This window comes from Pelodiscus sinensis, chromosome 21 (genome assembly GCF_049634645.1).
Source record: "Pelodiscus sinensis isolate JC-2024 chromosome 21, ASM4963464v1, whole genome shotgun sequence".
Lineage (NCBI taxonomy): Eukaryota > Metazoa > Chordata > Testudines > Trionychidae > Pelodiscus > Pelodiscus sinensis.
In genome coordinates this window covers 16867581-16890017 of record NC_134731.1, presented here as the reverse complement: position 1 = coordinate 16890017, position 22437 = coordinate 16867581, and the positions used below count along the sequence as shown (strand labels likewise).

Here is a 22437-nt window from a genome sequence, read left to right as displayed (position 1 = left end):
TGTACATGCACTGGGGAGGTGGAGGCTTCACGCACTGCCCCCGCCCCCAGCACAATCTCTCATAAAATCATAGAGCTGGAAGAGACCTCAGGAGTCATCGAGTCCAGCCCCCTGCCCAAGGCAAGGCCAACCCAACTAAATCAACCCGGCCAGGGCTTTGTCAAGATGAGACTTAAAAACCTCTAGGGATGGAGATTCCACCACTTCCCTAGGGAACCCAGCCCAGCGCTTCCCCACCCGCCTAGTGAAATAGCTTTTCCTAATATCCAACCTAGACCTCCCCCACTGTAACTTGAGACCATTGCTCCCTGTTCTGCCATCCATCACTACTGTGAACAGCCTTTCTCCGTCCTCTTTGGAACCTCCCTCCAGGAAGTTGAAGGCTGCTATCAAATCCCCCCTCACTCTTCGCTTCTGCAGACTAAACAACCCCAGATCTCTCGGCCTCTCCTCATAGGTCATGTGCTCCAGCCCCCTCATCATTTTGGTCACCCTTCACTGGACCCTTTCCAGTGCGTCTTTCCTATAGTGGGAGGTCCAGAACTGGACACATTGCTCCAGATGTGGCCTCACCAGAGCCAAATAAATGGGAATAATCACTTCTCTAGATCTGCTGGCAATGCTTCTCCTAATGCACCCTAATATGCCATTTGCCTTCTTGGCTGCAAGGACACACTGTTGACTCATATCCAGCTTCTCATCCACTGTAATCCCCAGGTCCTTTTCTGTAGAACTGCTACTTAGCCAGTCGGTCCCCAGCCTGTAACAATGCTTGGGATTCTTCCCTCCCAAGTGCAGGACTCTGCACTTGTCCTTGTTGAACCTCATCAGATTTCTTTTGGCCCAAACCTCTAATCTGTCTAGGTCCCTCTGGACCCTATCCCTGCCCTACCTCTCCCCCTAGCTTAGTGTTATCTGCAAACGTGCTGAGGGTACAATCCATCCCCTCATCCAGGTCATTAATAAAGATGTCAACCAAAACCGGTCCAAGAACAGATTCTTGGGGCACTCTGCTAGAAACTGACCAGCAACCAGACATCGAGCCATTAATCACTATAAGTTGGGCTGATGGTCTATCTAGCCAGATTTCTGTCCATCTTACAGTCCATGTATCCAATCCATACTCCCTTAACTTGCTAGCAAGAATATTGTGGGAGACTGTATCAAAAGCTTTGCTAATGTTAAAGTATATATCATCCACTGATATTCCCATATTCACAGAGTCAGTAATCTCATCATAGAAGCTAATCAGATTGGTCAGGCATGACTTGCCCTTGGTGAATCTATGTTGACTATTCCTGATCACTTCCCCCTCTTCCAACTGCTTCAGAATGGATTCCTTGAGGATCCTCTCCATTATTTTTCCAGGGACTGAGGTAAGGCTGACTGATCTGTAGTTCCCTGGATTGTCCTCCTTCCCTTTTTTGAAAACAGGCACTACATTTGCCTTTTTCCAATCATCCGGGATCTCTCCCAATCTCCACAAGTTTTCAAAGATAATGACCAAGGGATCCACAATTACATTTGCCAACTCCCTCAGTACCCTCGGATGCATTAAATCTGGACCCATGGATTTGTGTATGTTTAGCTTTTCTAAATAGTTTCTAACTTGTTCTTTCCCCACCAAGGGCTGTCCACCTCCTTCCCATACTGCGTTGCCTAGTTCCATTGGTCTGGGATCTGACCTTGTCTTTGAAGACAGAGGCAAAGAAAGCCTTGAGTACTTCAGCTTTTCCCACATCATCTGTCACTAGGTTACCTCCCTCATCCAGTAGGGCCCCACCCCCTCTCTGATCACCCTCTTATTGCTAACATGGCTGTAGAAACCTTTCTTATTACCCTTCACATCTCTTGCTAGCTGCAATTCCAGTTGCACTTTTGCCTTCCTGATAACTCCCCTGCATTCTCGAGCAATATATTTATACTCCCCCCAGTCATCTGTCCAATTTTCCACTTCTTATCAGCTTCCTTTTTGTGTTTAAGCTCACCAAGGATTTCCCTGGTAAGCCAATCTGGTCACCTACCATATTAGCTTTTCTTGCTGCACATCAGGATGGTTTCTTCCTGTGCCTTTAATAAGGCTTCTTTACAATACTGCCAGCTCTCCTGAACTCCTTTCCCTTTCATGTAAGCATCCCAAGGAATCCTGCCCATCAGTTCTCCGAGGGAGTCAAAGTCTGCTTTTCTGAAGTCCAGGGTGTGTATTTTGCTTCTCTCCTTTCTTCCTTTGGTCAGGATCCTGAAATCTACCATCTCATCTACCTTCGCAGGTTGTCACCCACCTCTACTTTCCCTATTAGTTCCTCCCTGTTTGTGAGCAGTAGGTCAAGCTGCGCATGGCTCCTGGTCGGTTCCTTCAGCACTTGTACCAAGAAGTTATCCCCAACATTCTCCAGAAACTTCCTGGATTGTCTGTGTACTGCTGTATTGGTCTCCCAACTGATGTCAGGGTGGTTAAAGTCACCCATGAGCACCAGGGCCTGTGATCTGGAAGCTTCTCCCAGTTGTCTGAAGAAAGCCTCGTCTACCTCATCCACCTGATCTGGTGGCCTGTAGCAGACACCAAGCACAATATCACCCTGTTACTTCCACCTCTAAACTTTATCCATAGACTCTCAACAGGCTTTTCTCCCTCTATATACTGGAGCTCCGAGCAGACATACTGCTCTCTTACATTCAATGCAATTCCTCCTGCTTTTCTCCCCCGCCTGTTCTTCCTGAACAGTTTATACCCTCCCATGACAGCGCTCCAGTCATGCAAGTCATCCCACTAAGTCTCCGTTATTCCAATCAAATCATAGTTCTTTGACTGGGCCAGGGCTTCTAATTCTTCCTGTTTGTTTCCCAGGCTTCTCGCATTTGTGTACAAACACCCTAGATAGCCAGTTGATCGCCCTACCTTCTCCATTCGAATCAGGGGTCCTCCTTTGTTGCTCGTTCCTCCTTGTGTTTCTTCCCAGTATCCAACTTTCTCACTTGCCTCAGGGCTTTGGTCACTGTCCCCCAGTGAACCTAGTTTAAAGCCTCCTCACTAGGTTTGCAAGCCTGCCAGCAAAGATGCTCCTTCCTCTCTTAGTTAGGTGAATCCCATCTCTTCCTAGCAATCCTTGTGCCCAGAACAGAGTCTCATGATTGAAGAAACCAAAGCCCTCTCTCGGACACCGCCTGTGCAACCACGCATTTACTTCCTCAATTCGACGATCCTTACCTGGCCCTTTCAGCACCTATTGGCCAGAAACCAGTCAATGGGAACAGAGAGATTGTCCTAGGGGCGGGGGCAGCACACAAAGTCTCTCCCCTGCCCCCATCACATGGTGCAGAGAGGCACATAGAGCAGCCAGCCACTTTAAGTGGTCTGGGGCTGCGGCAGACAGGGAGCCTGGCTGAGGGTCCTGCTGGGCTGCTGGCTGGGAGCCCCTTAAGTAAGTGCCTCTTGCCTCTGGCACCCCACACTCTTCCTCTCCCCACAACTCCCTGCCCCAGGTCACCACCCAAACTGCAGCCCTCCACTTCAGGTCACATCTATCTCCCAGACTCTGCACCCCTTCCTACATCCCACCCCAGGCTAGCATCTTCTCCTGCACCCATATCCCCTCCACGACCAAGCACCCCAATCTCCTGCCCCAGGTCACAGCCCCCTCCTTCACCCAAACTCCCTCTCAGACCCCACACTCGCTCCTGCACCCTAGTCCCTCCCTTCTGCATCTCGACCCAGACCCTGCACCCTCCCATAGAAAAGTGTGGCCCTTGACCACTTACCAAAAATCTTGGAGTGCCCCCCCTATCAAAAATGATTGCCCACCCATGCTCTAACAGTTGAGAACCCAGAACAGCCTGCTGCGTGTACTGACAAAAGTCCAGGTTCACTCAGCTCACATTCAAGAGCCTAAGATTATGTACCTGCCTAGTCTCCTTTTCACTTACACCAGAGTAAATCCATTGTCTTCAGTGGAGTTACTCTCAGAAATTGTCCTACTAGCTCAGACCCAAATCCATCCACTCCTGTGTCCTAGCTGCAATAACGGCCAGTACCAGGTGCTCCAGAGGAAGGCATACAAACCCCATAGCTGGTGGGTTTATGCTATGGAACAACAGAGAACCAAGCTCAAATGGTTCAAGTTTCTCTCTAGCAGAACTCAACGGAGAAGAGTGGTTACACCTTATAGAGAAACCAAATAACTCACTATTCCGAAATGTGTCTTACTCCTCGTGAAATGAGGTTTACAGGGACATCAGAATAGTGAGCCTGAAAAAACAGGCTTGCTGTTAAGACATGGGATAGCTATTTCAGGATACTCTGGTATCCCAAAATAGTGTTGCAGTGTAGACATAGCCTCTCTGTCTAAACTAACCCAAGTGCTTAATCAATAAGCTACTCCAAACTGCAACTGATCATTAATGAACTAATCATTGTTCCTTGGGTTTTTTGTATGGCCAATAATTTTATTACAATGCTTAACTGCAGGAGTCATTAGACAAAGAGACTTGAAATCTATAGAAGATAAAAGCACCCTGGTAAAATCCTGGTGGACAATGCTGAAAATGAGTTGCGCGATGGCATTCAAGCAAATGGCATCCCAGCCTCAATATTCACAGAGTAATAAACTCATCTCTCAGGCATGTTGGAACTCTCTCAGAAAGATATTAACCCACGTCTAATCCGCTGCCATTGTACTAGTCTTTATCTCTTCGGGAACAGTCATGTGAAGAATCAGCCTGTCATTTTCATGCCCTGCCTGGGGGGTGGAGGTGGCCCCAGAACTGAACAGGTTTCTTTCTTTGCTAATTTCAGTGATTCAGTCCAACCTTTATGGCCTACAAAGCAGAGATCCAAGAAAGTGTCCCTTGCCATTTCCTCCATTCCTAGGGCTTTTTGCTTGCTTTATTCCCAAATACCATAACCTTGAGAGGGGGTGATTCATTGTAGGAAAATGTCTTGCTACAATAGTTCCTTCATAGGGTACAGCTAAACTACAAGTTTTTGTCGGAAAAAGGTACGCAAAATGCACTCCAAATCTTTTCTTGGCTCGGTCTAGACAGGCCAAATGTCAGAAAAAACCCCTCTTTTAAAAGCCCCTTTCTTCCTTAAAAAGCGGCGAGGAGTCCTGTGGCACCTTATAGACTAACTGAAGTGTAGGAGCATAAGCTTTCGTGGGCAAGGACCCACTTCGTCAGATGCATGTGACATTCATCTGACGAAGTGGGTCTTTGCCCACGAAAGCTTATGCTCCTACACTTCAGTTAGTCTATAAGGTGCCACAGGACTCCTGGCTGCTTTTGCAGATTCAGACTAACACGGCGACCCCTCTGATACTTGACACCTTTCTGCCTTGTAGAACAAAAAAAGGGAAGAGCAAATGCGTTCCCTGGACCTCCGGTATCCCAGAAGCCCCCCCCCCCCCCCCAGTCTAGCCATACCCTGGCTGTATGTTTATATGCCATAGTCAAGTCTCAAGAAATTTTGCAGTTTCGCCGGCATGTACAGCTGTCCTACTCAATTTGTGTCCCTATGATATGGAATCCTAAATCTCTCCCCAAAATCTCTCCCCACTTCCATAGGATCAGGGACTCCTACCCTGTCCTCATTCCTTAGGGCAGCTGCCATGTACACGTACGTGTTTCCTGGTTTTGTTAGCAATTGTGGTACGCTGGGAGAGGTCCCTGGGGTGTCCATTTGGTTGGCTTACAGGCTGCCAGAGATCAAATCCCCACAGCTTTGTGGCTCTGCCTTGGATTGGCTTCTTGTGTACTGCCACAGGCAGACGGCACGTCTCCTGTGTGTGTTTCCTGGGATTTGCATCTCTTCCATCCTTTGACAGCCGCTGTATTTCTAGCATTGCCTTTTCACTGGGCTTATGTCCGGGCTTAGAGCATTCAGTGAGACCTGATACACTGCAGCGTTAGCTGCTACTGAACGGTGGCGTTTAAGAACATAAAAGGAAGGCATAGTACGAACAACGCACTGACTGTTCTGTCCGGAAAGTGCTTGAAAAGCTCCATGGCTGTGTCTACACTGGGCCACTTGTTCTGGAAAATCAGCCGCTTTTCTGGAATAAGCTGCGAGTTGTCTACACTGACCCTTGAATTTCCGGAAAAGCAACGACGCTCTACTGTACAAAATCAGCCGCTATTCCGGAAAAGCTACGCTGCTCCCGCTCGGGCATAAGTCCTTATTCCGGAACACTGTTCCGGAAAAGGGCCAGTGTAGACAGCCCAGTAGTCTTTTCCGGAAAAAAGCCCCAATCGTGAAAATGACGATCTGGGCTCTTTTCCAGAAAAGCGCGTCTACATTGGCCACAGATGCTTTTCCGGAAAAAGGGCTTTTCCGGAAAAGCAGCCTGCCAATGTAGACGCTCCTTTTCTGGAAAAACTGAAAACGGAATAGTATTCCGTTTTAAGCATTTCCGGAAATTCATGCCAGTGTAGACACAGCCCATCTGTTCCCCACACATCTTTTTGTAACATTTTATAACCCTAAACTGTGTAAGTAACATGCCTCGCCCCTCAGTCAGAGCTAGCCCCCTGCAGACTAGATGATGCAGGGGGAATACCTAGCCCTGGAACTAGGGACTGACACTGTGCTAGCTAGGGCATCTCAATCCTAACTCGCAGCATCCTCTGCTGTTATCCTGGACCCCCTTGGCTCGACTAGTACATCCCATGCTGATCTATGGCCTTCCAGTCCTGGAAGACTCTCTCTCCCCCCCCCCCCACACACACACAAGCACCACCAGTCTTGATCTATAGCTCCTTCTGCTGTTCCAGTCCTGCAGCCCTACCCCATACCAGTGTTCTCTGTAAGCTGAGTGCTTGGGCGTCCACCCAGGCGAGATTCAGGTGCCACCCAGCTGACCACAGCTAGCAGCATGTGTTTCTATGGGTGGTGCACATCTGTACATGCCTTGGTACACATACAAAAATATATTCCACGTATGGGTGGAAAACCTCTTGGTTACTGAGGACAGGACAAGGAGTAATGGGCTTAAAGTGCAGCAGGGGAGGTTTAGATTGGACATTAGGAAAAAATTCCTAACTGTCAGGGTTGTCAAATATTGGAATAAATTGCCAAGGGAGGTGGTGGAATCTCCCTCTCTGGAGATATTTAAAACAGGTTAGATAGACATCTGTCAGGGATGGTGTAGACGGAGCTTGGTCCTGCCTTGAGGGCAGGAGGCTGGACTCGATGACCTCTCGAGGTCCCTTCCAGTCCTATTATTCTATGATTCTATGGCCCACAGTCATTCTGCGAGGGAGATGAATGGCCAGTCTGAAATCGAGTCAGAGCAAATGAATGTCTTCTCCTGCTCTAAAAAAATGTGTACCGCCTGGCTCAGCAGAGGGGAAAACTTCATGGAGCAGAATATTCAGTGAATTCCTTAGGCAGAGACAAGCATTATAAATCTAGCAAACAAGCTCATTCAGGACCATGGACAGATCACGAGCACCATCAAGTATCTAGCAAGCCAGGTGAATTTCGTGCTGTTGAAAAGTGCTTACTAAGCAGATCTGGCGTCTGAGGTCTTTCACGTGCAAAAGTCCCCTACATTGCCCGGCCACTGGGGGGAACAAACTTTTAGGTGCTCGGCTTCTCACCCCTTCCCCCAACCTCCATCACAAACAGCCCACAAATATAAGCCACTTGGATCACTCTCTGACTGAGTCAGGTTTGAACCCACCCTCTAGAGGTGAAAGCGGACTTCACCCAATGCTGTTCCCTGATCTCAAGATTGCCTGGAGGTGTGGTAGTTGGAGATGCTGGTGAGGGCAGTTTTTGTTGATGGGGTTTAGTCTGACCTCCTGTGTCACACCAGCCATAGGACTTCCCTGATTTAATTCCTGTTGGGGCTAGAGCATGCTTTTATTTGCAAGGGTGGAAGTCAGAGGAGACTGAGAGGATAAAGAGAGGGAGAGGGGGAGGAAAGTTAGTGACTGGGCTGAGAAGAGGTTGAGGGGGCAGGTGGAGAAGAAACACAGGCACACAGCAATTAGGTGACTGCCCCATTGTCTCACAGTCAACAACATAGCCAGGAATAAATCCCAGATCACTCGACACCCCAGCACTAGATCAAGGATGGGCAATCATTTTTGATGCAGGGGCACTCCAAGAATTTGGTAAGTGGTCCAGGGCTGCACTCTTCCACAATATTAGTGGAGGAGGTACAGGGCTCTGGAATGGAGCTTGGGGTAAGGAATTAGGATGCAAGTGGGGGGGATCTGAGGGAGTTTGGGTGAAGGAGAGGGGTTGTGATCCGGGGCAAAGGACTGGGGTGGAGGAAGTGGTGCAGGGTGTAGGACAGAGTTGTGACCGGGGAGCAGCGTAGGAGGGAATGCAGGGTCTTGGAGGGGGTTATGTCCTGGAACAGGAGAAGGTGCAGGGATTTGGTAGGGTATTGGGCTGCAAGTCCGGGAGGGGTTTGTGACCTGGAAGAGGGGGTGCAGGTGCAGGGTAATCGAGGTTTTGGGTTCCATGAGGTAGGGATACAGGAGGGGGGCAGAAGGTTAGAAGGAGGGGCTGTGGTGCCAGAGACAGACTCTGGCTGGGAGACACTTGGGCAGCTCCTGGCCAGCATCCCAGCAGGTTCCTCAGCCAGGGTCCCTGTTATCTGTGCCCTCGTCTGGCTGCAGGGGCCACATTGGCTGACTCTGAACACTGCGAGCCCAGAGGGGACGGGTACTTTGCACACTGCCTCCTCCTGTAAACAGGCAGTTGTCATTGGAGGGAAACTGGACAATGGGACTTGCAGGATATTCTTGGGGGTGGGGGCAGCATGCAAAGCCTCTCCCCTGGGCTCGCTGTGTTCAGAGAGCTGCTCGCTGTATTCAGACAGCCGTATTTTGCCTGCCCCTGTGCCTGCTATAATTACCTGCTACTTATTCCAGCTGGGTGCGGAGGCTACTCTTGGGAAATCGGGCTGGGAATACCCCCGTTATGCCTATAAGATCACCCATCCCAAAGCAATGGTCCCTGCAGGCTTGGACCCATGGTACTGTATACAGCAGGCCCAGGGATGCTAGAAACAGACGAGCACGGTGGGTTCTGTGCCCACCCACCACACTTACAGAAGCAAGCCTGGCATTGCATGAGATGCAGTGTCCAGGACCCCAGTATCAGAAGGCCTGGCCTGGTCACCCAAAGGCCCGAGAGACACCCTGAGGGCAGTGCCAAGGGGGCTGTCTGTGCCAGAGTTTGGACTAATCCCTGTGTGTGTGTTACAGGAGTGGGCGGACGCGTGCTGCCGGGGGCTCCGGAGTGTCCACGCCTACATCCTAGTCTATGATATCTGTTGCTTTGACAGCTTTGAGTACATCAAAACTATTCGGCAGCAGATCCTGGAAACGAGGTAGGTGATTGCCGGCCTTACTCCTGGCCTGAGCCCAGTTGAGCTGGGGAATGGGCCCTGCTCACAAAGTTAATCAGCTTTCAGTGGTGTGTCGTCCCCAGGGATAGATTGGGGAGGAAAAACAGGAGCTCCTGGGCTCTCCAGGAGTCTCATGTCCCCTTTACGGCTGTAGAGACTGAAATCTTCCAATAGGTGCAGGCTAGAAGGAGGCACCTTTCACCCACACAAAATTCACTCAAGCATCATAGAAAGGCAAAGGGCCACAAACAGCTCGGAAGGGAAATCTCTGAGCTGCTGGTCCCAGCCACAGACACATTAAGAGCCACAGTGGGGCCAAGTTTAGTCCTCGGGACAGCAGCTTTGTGGTTCTTAGCAATGTCTGTAGCTGCGCTGCCGCGACAAGGCAGGTGAGTAACAGGGCAGCTTGTGGCACAGACTCCGACATACCCCTCCGTGCAGAACAAGGCTCCCTCTGATCGCCTGACAGCAGCTGCCAGTCTGTCCCCCTCACTCCTGCATTTCACAAGGAAGGTGCTGGGTCGCCATCCTCTGCCACTGGGACCTGAGGGGCTGGAGGCAAAGGATGGGAGGGGATCCCCGGGAGAGAGAAATGCTCGTGGGAAGGTAAAATAGAGGGAGAGTAGGGGTAAGCTGGTGGAAAGCAGAAGAGCTGTCACAGGAAACTGGAAGGTTGTTGGGGAAGCAGGGAAGAGCCACTGGGGGACAGGCTGGAGAGTACCAGCCTGTGGCCTTCACGCCATGGAAGAAAGTGATGTGTTTCTTGTTTTCTGTTACCAACGCCCCACCCCGCTACTCCACTGTCCCTCTGCCCTGCCTCTTTGCAGGGTCATTGGCACCACAGAGGCCCCCATCATCATCGTGGGCAACAAGCGGGATCTGCAACGGGGCCGGGTGATCCCTCGCTGGAACGTCTCCAACCTGGTGAAGAAGACCTGGAAGTGTGGCTACATCGAGTGCTCCGCCAAGTACAACTGGCACATCCTGCTACTCTTCAGTGAGCTGCTCAAGACGGTGGGCTGCGCCCGCTGCAAACATGTCCACACCACCATCCGCTTCCAGGGGGCGCTGCGTAGGAACCGCTGCACCATCATGTGAGGCCCTGCCCCTGCCGCCACCCTCCCAGACCTTTTTGTAAAGCGGAGGAGTGGGGGCGGGGTGACACGAGCCAAGGACGAGCCGAGAAGCTTGACAAAGGAAGCCAGGAGGCCCGGGTCTGCTGGGTGACACCCACTCTCCTCCCTACCCGACCCCAGGCACAAGCAGTGTGGCCTGTAGATTCAAGGAGGTGGCATCATGCTCCAAAGAGCAAAAGGCTGCGCAACGCCTTCCTTTGCATTGGCTTGTGGACTGGCTGATGTGGTGTTCAGCGAAGAAAGGGCACTTTGGCAAGAGCAGGGAGGGGAGATGTATTTCTGGTTACCACACAGTCGGGAGTGAGTCTCCTGCCATCCCCACCAGACAAGGCGGCTGAGTAGGACAACTGCCTGGGTGGGAGCCGTCCTTTTAGAGAGCCAGGATCAAGTCCGAGGAAGGGCCTGACCTGAAATCCTGGATCCAGAACACACCCCCATTTGGAGCTGTTTGGATCCAGATGTGAATGGCTCAGGCCCATCTTAGATAGTCCTGATCCATCGATTTATGACCGAGAAAGACTGGAGCTTGTCACTGGAATCCGAGCATTAGAAGTCAGAGCGGTTGAATGGTCAGTCCCCGGTAGATGAACCTCAGCAGTCTCCGTGACTCTGCCCCCAAATTACCAGCACAATATTTAGCCTTGTGTGGCCACATCTGTGTTCCGCACCAGTCACCCCTGGCAGGCCCTTATCTCACTGCTCTTTCTTTGTTCTCCATGGCAATTTATTTGCTCCCTGCTTTGTGGCTGCTCCTCTCTGTTCAGCCTGCTCCATCTTCCCATTACCCTGCTCAAGAACAGGTGCTTTGGCCCCAACCTGGCCCTTTTCCAGAGCTTGAACCATCTGTGGTCTGCTTACTTGTCTGTCTGTGCCCAACGAACAGCACGTCTGCTCTGCACAAGTCTATGTCACCAGGCAGCTAACTCTTTATGCATCTATCCCATGCTGGGTCCATGCCATCGCCATCCCAGCTTTCTCTGTCTTCCCGGCCTGCCCTACAGCTCTCCTCCCATATGGTTTTCTTTCTGCTTGTGCATCTGTCCCACCAGCAGGAGCCTTGCTGCGTCAATCTCCGTCCTACCACATCTCCACAAGGCGTCTCTGTCTCCATACACATCCCACCACATCTGTCTCTCCAAGTCCATCTCCTCAGAGATCTCTCCTTTCCAGGCATCCGTCCCACAGTGTCACCTGCAACTTATCCTTCCTTAGCAAGGAGAAAGGAAGATCACGCTCAGGGGATAATCACCAGTGTTCCCTATAAGCTGAGCAGTTGGGTGTCAGCCGAGGAGAGATTCAGGTGCCACTCAGATGTTTTGCAGAGCGCCCACAGCTGACCACATTGGTGCATATCTGCACGTGCCTTGGTGCGCATAAAATGTATTCTGTACACAGCTGGAAAAACTTAGAGGGAACGTTGATGATCACACTGTCTGGTGTGTGCATACAGCTTCCATTGCCCTTGCTGACCAAGCCCTGGAAGTTATCTCTGAGGAAAGTCTCTCCTAGTCTTGACAAGTGGCAGATTTGTATGGAGAGCCATCTGAAATGCCAACTGCCACTCCAACGTGTGGTGTGGCATCCCCTGCTGCCTGGGTAACCAGAGGTGTCTTCAACTGCCAAGAGGGATGCCAAGACCCAGTGAGCCTTCAATCAACAGGCACTTCCCCCTCATGCCAGGAGAGTAGCATGGCCTCTAAGAAGCCAAATCCTCTCTCCTTTTGCCCATTGGATATGGAGCTACCTGGCAGCCAGAGGCATTTCTGAAATGGATTTTTTTTTTACTTCAGGACAATATTTCCAGATGTTCAAAACCACCCCTCCAAACACACACAAACCCCACACCCACTAGTCCACCCTTCCCTGTTTCCTTCCTGTGTTGTGTTTCTACAGGCTCAGAACCATATTTAAAAATATCTCAACAGCGTGAGTGCATGTCTGAGGGTGGCCTTGATTGGCATGTGAGTGTCCATTCTGACATGTGTTTGCATCAGTAGCCCTGTCTTTCCATTTCAAGACCTCCAGATTTGGCCATTAGCTGTATAATGTTTATTTTTTCTTTTAAATTGATTTTTCCCATTAGCTGGCAATTTGGCCCTAGGATTAAAGCAAAATGATCCTGAAATTCTAGGGTTAGTTCCACTCTCCTGGCCTAACCCCTGTCTGAGTGTACTAGATTTCCTGGACAGGTCCTGGAGTTCTACCTCTTGTTGGAGCCGACACGGTCAGTTTTGTAGAGATTTAAAAATGATCATAATCATGAAACAAAACTAGACACCGGCCTCCGTGAAGGATAACAGACATACTGTATATACACACGTAAGCTGATCTGGTGTGTGAGAGACCCTACAGCTAACATAAACATGATGGTTTTCATGCTCATTTACGTGCAGGCTCTTTTGCGCTCCTCTGTGTCAAGAGGCATGAGCATAAATAAGTAACAGAACTGTCCATTTATAAATTGTGCTGACCTACACATAACTGCATCTTGCTGTCATGATTTTGTTAATGGCAGGGAGAGATCAATGAAAACAAATTCAATTAGAAACACCTACTTTCCACAGTTGTTTCATGTAATTGACCTGCTCGATTCACCCCGACTTACGGCTATGTTATAAAGACCTGCCAATGTCTCAGCTTATATGCAAGTATATACAGTTCCCTCACAGGCAAGTCCATTCCTTAAACTATTTAAAAGGGCTGATCAGGAGCTGCAGTGGATGTCACTAAAAGCAGCTTAATTCTCTCTCACACATACTCACCTCCCCCGGGAGAACTGTTGTAATAGAACAAACGAAACTTGAGCGGGATGGTTCTGTGTTCAGGCTTTACTCGAAGGAGGTGCTGTGATACTTCAACCGTGGTTACACTTTCTGAGTTCTTCTATTACTTTTGTCCTAGACCAGGGTGAGCAAATACCAGCCCAAGGGCCAGATCTGGTCTGCTAGGGTTAGCCCCTGGTGGGCCCCCACACTGCTATATTTACCTGCACCTCCTCAAGCACAGGGAATCACAGCTCCTCATTGGCAGTGTGGGAGGTCTAGGTTGACTCTTAGGAAAAACCATTTCCCTAGGAGTGTGGGGAAGCACTAGGATGAGTTACCTAAGGAGGTGGAATCTCCATTCCTAGAGGTTTTTAAGTCCCAGCTTGACAAAGTCCAAGCCGGGATGATTTAGTTACAGTTGGTCCTGTTTTGGGCAGGACTCAATGACCTCCTGAGGTCTCTTCCAGCCCTATGATTCTATGATTCTAATACAGTAAAGGGTCTATGACACACAGCCAATAAAGGGCAGTAATGCGTATTCACAGCAATCAATACATTACACTATGAATAGTCAATTGTAAATTCTAGACTTACGATTCTCCTGAGATGTTTGGAGGACTTGGTCATGGTTTGCAACATCAAGAGAACCTTTTGCTGGAACTGTGATTCTAGAATTAACTGTTGCTTGTTATTTATCCTGTACACTGCATGTAATACAGTGTAGTGACATGCTTTGCTACAGGTGGGTCTAATGCTATCTCTTTGGTATTTAATTCTTATTGACATGTTATGGCTGTGTCATTGGTCTCTTACCAGTTATCCCTTAAACTTCTTAAGAAATCTCTTCTTAAGAAATGGAAGCTGCGATTGCCCATACCTGCCTAGGGCCAGGTAAATACAGTGGCAGGAGCCCACCAGGGGCTAACTCTGGTGAACCACCACTGTTTTATTGCCCACCCTATCCTAGACAATCCTTCCCTTAAACAGGAAAAACTTAAAAAACAACAAATAGTCTAGTAGTACTTTAAAGACTAACAAAACATGTAGATGGTACAAATGAGCTTTAAAGGAAGATGACCCACGAAAGCTCATGATACCATCTACATGTTTTGTTAGTCTTTAAAGTGCTACTAGACTATTTGTTGTTTTTTAAGTTTTTCCTGTTACAGACTAATTTGGCTTCCCCTCTGAAGCTTCCCTTAAAGGGAATGCTTACCAGGAATGCTGGTGCCCTCTAATGGCAAACTCCTGAATTACATTATACGAAGGTAGTCAATTTGCTACAATTCCTACAAAGGAATGAAGGGGTTGAGGGGGAAGGATGCTAATTTATGATGGATAAAAGAGGCCTGCATTTAAAAAAAAATCTTTTCTGCTTGTATTTTACATTAGAAATTGAGGTCTTGTCTACCCTATTTTCCCCTGGTTTTCCCTCTCTTTAACTCACTCAAACATGAGAAACACTTAAAGTTTTAAGGGGGGAGGAAGTTTCCAACTCATGCCTGAGACCACCAAGTTCTCTAATAAAACCAGACCTGCAGCTTCTAAGGTTAAAAAAAGCCTTACTTATCTATCATAAAAAATAACAAATATTTTCCCATTAGTTGGTCCCATTTCACAGTAACATGATTATTGTCTTGGTAACACTTTTTATTAAGACATTTCTAAACTTTAACAAATTTGTTGTTATGACTAACACCCTGGAATTGTGCTGTCAGGGTTTATATGATCACCCAAGTCACCTGATGGAATAGAAACTAGTGAGATCACCTTTGCAACTTGATGGGCTTTGATTTAGCTAATTACCATTGACGCTAAAGAGAGGAGAATTGCTAGGTCATTATCCAGCATGCTGAACTTGCATACTGTGTGCAGTGAGGTTTGTAAATGGAATGCTATGGAATATACAGCAAGAAAACTGCAACAAATCTATGGCTACCTAGGTATTACACCATAGCCACTTGGAATTTCACAGTACAAGCCCCCTGCTCAAAAAATGCAGGCCTCTATCTACACTGTAAGGTGGATAGAAAGTTGGCTGGATTGTCAGGCTCAGCAGGTAGTGATCAATGGCTCGATGTCTGGTTGGTGGTGAGTGTTAAGAAGTGTGCCCCAAGGATGGTTGGTTTTGTTCGACATCTTTATTAATGACCTGGCTGAGGGGATGGATTACACCCTCAGCAGCTTTGCAGATGACACTAAGCTAGGGGGAGAGATAGATATGCTGGAGGGAAGGGATAGGGTCCAGAGTGACCTAGACAAATTGGAGGATTGGATCAAAAGAAATCTGATGAGGTTCAATAAGGACAAGTGCAGAGTTCTGTACTTGGGATGGAAGACTCCCAAGCATTGTTACAGGCTGGGGACCTACTGGCTAAGCAGCAGTTCAGCAGGAAAGGACCTGAGGATTACAGTGGCTGAGAAGCTGTATAGGAGTCAAAAGGGTACCCTTGTAGCCAAGAAGGCTAATGGCTTGTTAGGGTGCATTAGGAGGAGCATTTCTAGCAGATCTAGAGAAGTGATTATTCCCCTTTATTCAGCACTGATGAGGCCACATCTGGAGTATTGTGTCCAGTTCTGAGGCCCCCATTACAGAACAGATGTGGATGCATTGTAGGGGGTCCAGCGGAGGGCAATGAAGATGATTAGGGGGCTGGAGCACATGACCTACGAGGACTTGGGCTTGTTTAGTCTGCAGAAGAGAAGAGTGAAGGGGGATTTGATAGCAGCCTTCAACTTCCTGAAGGGGGGGTCCAAAAAGGATGGGGAGAAGCTGTTCTCAGTGACGACAGATGGTAGAAGGAGCAATGGTCTCAAGTTACAGTGTGGGAGGTCTAGGTTGACTCTTAGGAAAAACCATTTCCCTAGGAGTGTGGGGAAGCACTGGAATGAGTTACCTAGGTTGGTGGTAGAATCTCCATTCCTAGAGATGTTTAAGTCCCAGCTTGACAAAGTCCTGGCCAGGATGATTTAGTTGCAGTTGGTCCTGTTTTGGGCAGGACTCAATGACCTCCTGAGGTCTCTTCCAGCCCTATGATTCTATGATTCTAATACAGTAAAGGGTCTATGACACACAGCCAATAAAGGGCAGTAATGCGTATTCACAGCAATCAATACATTACACTATGAATAGTCAATTGTAAATTCTAGACTTACGATTCTCCTGAGATGTTTGGAGGACTTGGTCATGGTTTGCAACATCAAGAGAACCTTTTGCTGGAACTGTGATTCTAGAATTAACTGTTGCTTGTTATTTATCCTGTACACTGCAGGTAATACAGTGTAGTGACATGCTTTGCTACAGGTGGGTCTAATGCTATCTCTTTGGTATTTAATACTTATTGACATGTTATGGCTGTGTCATTGGTCTCTTACCAGTTATCCCTTAAACTTATTTCTTAAGAAATCTCATTTGTAAATGCTAATAAAGCATTTATAAATGTACTAAAATGTAAACATGTCACGTATTAAGCCAATACATGGATTACTATAACCCTGTAGCCTTTAGTTCATAACATTTGGTCTAATAAATGTTATTACCTCGCCCACCTTGTTTTTATAATATCCTGAGACAAAGACGGCTACAACAATACTCCAAATAGTTTATAATGCACTTAGTTACAGGTTTTATAGCATTACATATTTTGAAAAATGTTATATAAGTAATTATTATATTCTACAGTGATTTATAGACAGAGAAAATTATATTAGTAATAATACTTACAATTTATATAGCATTTTCAGCTTCAGAGTGAATTACACCTACCACTTAGAATCCTCACAATAGTCCAGTGTGGTGTGGTTATTTTACAGGTAGGCAAATAGGCTAAAAAGCTCATGTGATTTGACCAAAGCAATAGAAAGAACAAGTAGCCAAGCTGGAATTAGAAATGAGGAATTCCAGGGTTCCAAGTCCATGCATAGATCCCAAGGTAATAATGGTTGGTACAAGAAATGGGATGTGAATCCACAAAAACAGGAAGGAGACAAGAAGTGCAATAGTATTTATAATTAAGCTCTTTATAACTATTGTAATAACTAATCACATAATTATTTATGAATTAACAGCCCATTTATAAAAATATCCTTAATACAAAGTGTTACCATTCTGTTTCTTTAAACAAGATTCTAAGAAGGAATATACAGGCAGTCCCCGGGTTACGTACAAGATAGGGACTGTAGGTTTGTTCTTAAGTTGAATCTGTATGTAAGTCGGAACTGGCGTCCAGATTCAGCCGCTGCTGAAACTGACCGCCAGTTCTGACTTACATACAGAATCAACTTAAGAACCCCAAGTCAGCTGCTGCTGAAACTGATCAGCCGCTGATTCCAGGAAGCCGGGGGCAGAGCAGCTGGGGTGCTGCTGGGTTGCTACAGTAGCGCTCCTCGGCGCTACTGGACCAACCCAGCAGCACCCCAGCTGCTCTGCCCCAGGTGTCCTGATTCAGCCGCTGCTGAAACTGACCAGCAGCGGCTGAATCAGGACGCCTGGGGCAGAGCAGCTGGGGTGCTGCTGGGTTGGTCCAGTAGTGCCCAGAGTGGCACTGCGGGACCAACCGGCAGCGCCCCAGCTGCTTTGCCCCAGGGTCCACAACAAAAGCCTGGTCTGCTGGGGGGGGGGGCACACTAGCTGTGCCCTCCCCCCCCCCAGCAGACCAGGGACACGGGGAGCAAAGCTTCAGCGGCGGGGTGCCTGCCTCTGAGGCTTTGCTCTGGGGCGGGACCCGCCGCCACTGCGGCTTTGCTCGCGGTGCCCCTGGTCTGCTGGAGACGGTCCCCAGCAGACCAGGGGCACCGGGAACAGCTTTTCTCGCCCCGGAGGTCGAGATAGCTGACCGCTGCCTTCGAGCTCCGGGGCGAGAAAGCCCCGTTCGTAAGTGCGGATCCGACATAAGTCAGATCCGCGTAAGTCGGGGACTGCCTGTACATTTTTATATACGCAACCTGGCAGGAAAATTGTTCACAAATCTTCCTTGTGACTCTCTTCCCTGGGAGGGTTCAGGGAAGAGCCACATTTCTCTCTGCACTGTGCACTTGTTATTTATCATTCTACATTGGAGGAAACATACAGACGGAGAAGTGAAAGTCTCTAATTAGGACTCTCTCTCTCTCTCTCTCTCTCTCTCTCCTGCCCCACTCCAGGATGTTCTTTATTTGACTCATTTTGTTTTCAGGGGTTTGGGACTATTTGGGACTATTTTTTCTATCTCCCCTTGGATTTCTTGTTGGAAATTCCCTGTGTGTCTGTAAAGCCTGTAACACACTACAACCCTGTTATCTGAAATCAGATTAAAATCAGGTGTATTTCCCCTTGTTTTTTACCTAAGTCTCTGTCATTTTCCTGTGATGTTTGCTTGCTTTCTTATAGCCACATGCCTTATCCTCACCAAGTGACCTTCTTGAGCATGTCTGCTTCTAGAAACAAAAGAATTGCCAGACTGGATCACAATCAAAACCCAACGGCTGTGTCTAGATTGGCCAGTTTTTCTGGAAAATCAGCCGCTTTTCCAGAAAAACTTGCTGTCTGTCTACACTGGCTGCTTGAATTTCCGCAAAAGCACTGACTTCCTACTATAGGAAATCAGTGCTTTTTGCGGAAATACTATGCTGCTCCTGTTCTGGCAAAAGTCCCTTTTGCGCAAAACTTTTGCGCAAAAGGGCCAGTGTAGACAGCTGAGATTTGTTTTCTGCCAAAAAACCCCGATCGCGAAAATGGCAATTGGGGCTTTTTTGCAGACAAGCGTCCGTGCCAATCTAGACGCTCTGTTCCAAAAATGCTTTTAACGGAAAACTTTTACGTTAAAAGCATTTGCGGAAAATCATGCCAGTCTAGACGTAGCCAACTAGTCTAACATTCAGTCTCTCCAAGGGTGTGTCTAAACTACACGGCTACATCTAGACTACATCCCTTTTCCGAAAAAGGGATGTAGTCTAGACGTAGCCCATGGCTCCATTGATGGAGCCATGTAGATTAGGCTGATCGGCAGAGGGAAATGACTATTTAAATCGCGGCATCATTTAAATATAAATGGCTGCCGCACTCTGCAGACCAGCTGATGATCAGCTGTTTGTTGGCAGATCGGGTCAGTCTGGACACGCCGCGGTTGACAAGGAAGCCTTTGTCGACTGGCGCAGGTATGCCTCGTGAAACCAGCTGGTCGGCAGAGCGCGGCAGCCATTTAAATTTAAATGAAGCCTCAATTATTTAAATCGCGGCTTAATTTCCCTCTGCCCATCAGCCTAATCTACATGGTTCCGTCGACGGAGCCATGTAGTTTAGACACACCCCAACAGTGGTCAGCACCATTTGCTTTGGAACCCTGCAGTAGAATCATAGACTCACAGAATGCTAGAACTAGAAGGGACCTCGAGAGGTCATCAAGTCCAGTCCCCTGCAGGAACAAGCACCATCTAGCCTTCCATCCACCCCATATTAGATCTGATCCTGGTCTTTAATAGTTGGAGGTTTTCTTAAACCCTGATAGATGAGGTTTAATCTCCAGATTTTTCTTATTAATTATGTTAATGCTGGCTACTTTGATAGCCATATAAAGATCCAATCAAGTTCTCATGAGCTTTCCACATACAGCAACTTCCAACAGTTTTATTTTTCTTTTAAATAATCTCATTCCATCTCCTCAATTGATACCAGCAATTTCTTGCTAAAGCAAATTAAGGACACTAGTTGGCTGTGTCTAGACTGGCAAGTTTTTCCGCAAAAGCAGCTGTTTTTGCAGAAAAACTTGCCAGCTGTCTACACTGGCCGCTTGAATTTCCGCAAGAACACTGACGATCTCATGTAAGAAATCAGTGCTTCTTGCGGAAATACTATGCTGCTCCCATTCGGGTAAAAGTCCTTTTGTGCAAAGCTTTTGCGCAAAAGGGCCAGTGTAGACAGCTCAGATTTGTTTTACGCAAAAAAGCCCCGATGGCGAAAATGGCGATCGGGGCTTTTTTGCGCAAAAGTGCGTCTAGATTGGCACGGACGCTTTTCCGCAAAAAGTGCTTCTGCGGAAAAGCGTCCATGCCAGTCTAGACACTCTTTTCCGGAAAAGCTTTTAACAGAAAACTTTTCCGTTAAAAGCATTTGCGGAAAATCATGCCAGTCTAGACGTAGCCGTTAGGATTTTTTTTTCTTTTAGCCAGAAATCAAGCTAATGTTGACTTCATGAGGTGAGATTTAAAATTGAAGAACACATCTTTTAGATGGTTACCTTGAAACTGCAGGGGCTTTAAAGCAAAACAAAAGGGGTTGCAATTTACAGTGAACACATGGCTTTTAACTCCGGTTGGCAGGTCAGATCAGCCAAAGCATGCCTATAGTCTTTTCATTTGACCTGCCAATCTGAGTGAAGAGCCAAGCTGCCATGACATCACTGCTATTTTAACTTGAACTAGCTAGCCCAAGCTAAGAGATCAGTTTTTGTGCACTCTACCTACCTTTTGTGGCACATGAACTGATTTTAATGGGTAGTTTTACATTGAATGAAGACTGTACCTTTTTTTTTTAAACCCAGCAGAAATTGTCTGTCCTGGTTTTAGTCATATCCAAGAAAAAGATGGCGGAGTTTTGCCTGGTAAAACACAACTGGCTTTACACCTTGATATTTAGCACTCACTCAAAAAGGCCACATTTACAAAGCTGAATACTCTTCTCAGCCATCTCAGCTAGGAGAAAAAATGTGAATGATCATTGGGAATTAAGAACACTTTACGAGCTGCCCAAAAAGCCAGAACCCTACAGTCAAGTTAGAAGGCGATATAGCCTGTGAGGTTCATGTTGAGCCAGTGGGCATGCAGCACTAAAAGCACCTTGTCTGTAAAGGCAGAAGCATTGCCTGAGCCTGATTTTCCACTGCTACTGCCAACTTGGGTGGTGGGGTTAGTGTTTTATAGCAACTGTGCAGAGCTGTAAGTGGGACAAAGAAAGAATCTGGGTCCTTTGGTTTTTGTCTTGTCCCGATTTCCAGCTGGATGTGAAGGGGCCTTTGCTGTTGTGCCTCCACACCACAGGAGCAGCCTTGAGAGAATTTGAAAACACTAGCTATGTAACAAACCCAGAAGGCATTCTCCCCCAGCCTAGAGTTGCTAAGCACATGCGGGAATAGTGGGCACAGCTCCACTCTGGAGAACCTGAGGGAAGATGGTTCCTAAAGAGAGCTTTAAAAGGAGGATAAGAAAGCCTAGAGGGATAACAGTCTCCTAGTCAAATTGCAGCCTGGACCTTCTTCCTCCAAGCCATATTAATCCAACAAGGTGAGACTTCCTGATCGCTAGACATGGAGCCTATGAATGGAGGCCTGGTTCATAGCAATAGTTGTTAGCTGCATTACAAGCTGGTGTAACTGGCACTTCTTGGGACGGAATTTCCCTGGGCCATGTCAGCCCAGCCTTTTAAAGCTACATCAAACATACCCTCATCACCTGAGTTAATTAAAGGCCCTGTTGTATTGAAGACCCCATCCTGAGGCCCTCACAAGTTTGGGACACTCGCTGAAGGGTGTCAGAACATCAGTGGTGTCTCTGTAATCCTGTGTTGATACCTAGGGAGGAGTATATAGCATGTAATGGAAAACAAGAGCATTTTTATAGAATTTAATAGCAAATCTTCTCAAGTGTTCAGAAAAACCTCTAGAAAGGAGGTCATGCTATATTAAAGGCTCTAGAACTTTCTAGAGCAATTTCTGTAGGCTACTTTCAAATTGCTGGGTGATGTAAGCCACAGCTGGCCATTTAGGAGAGGCCACTATGGCTCTGAGTCAAAGTCACTGGAAAGATTTCTATGTACTTTATTGGGGTTTGGCTCAAGCCATAGGTGCTGGAGCTCAGAAAAAAAGTGATGCCCATGCCCTTTCCTATACATGCTAATCACCTCACCTAACTGAACTGCCTAACTCTCATTCCTAAGTACCATGGAACCTGCAGGGCCTGAACGTTCCACCTGGCAGCATACCCTCACCCGTCCCTCGTCCCTCCCACCAACTCCCAAGGAACCTTCAGGGCCCCAATATTACACCAAGTTTGCCACCAAACCATCCCCATCATCACTACCATCAAGCGCCATGGAACCTTGAGAGCCACCTGACAACTCATCCCCTGCTATGGTTGCTGGGGGTCCAGTTTTTGACTGGGAACGTCTGTTGAAAAGGGGATCTGCAGTAGGGGACAGTGCCCGCC

General features: G+C 47.7%; 1 protein-coding gene across 1 annotated transcript in view; it reads left to right on the top strand.

Annotated features, from left to right (window-relative positions):
- Positions 1 to 17511, top strand: part of RASL10B (RAS like family 10 member B) — a 39635-nt gene extending 22124 nt beyond the window's left edge. Inside the window, exons 3-4 of the mRNA XM_006119606.4 lie at positions 9217 to 9341; positions 10187 to 17511. Of these exons, the coding sequence (XP_006119668.1) occupies positions 9217 to 9341; positions 10187 to 10457 (396 nt within the window). The 3' untranslated portion in view covers positions 10458 to 17511. The remainder of the gene's footprint in view (positions 1 to 9216; positions 9342 to 10186) is intronic.
- The last annotated feature ends 4926 nt before the right edge of the window (positions 17512 to 22437 follow it).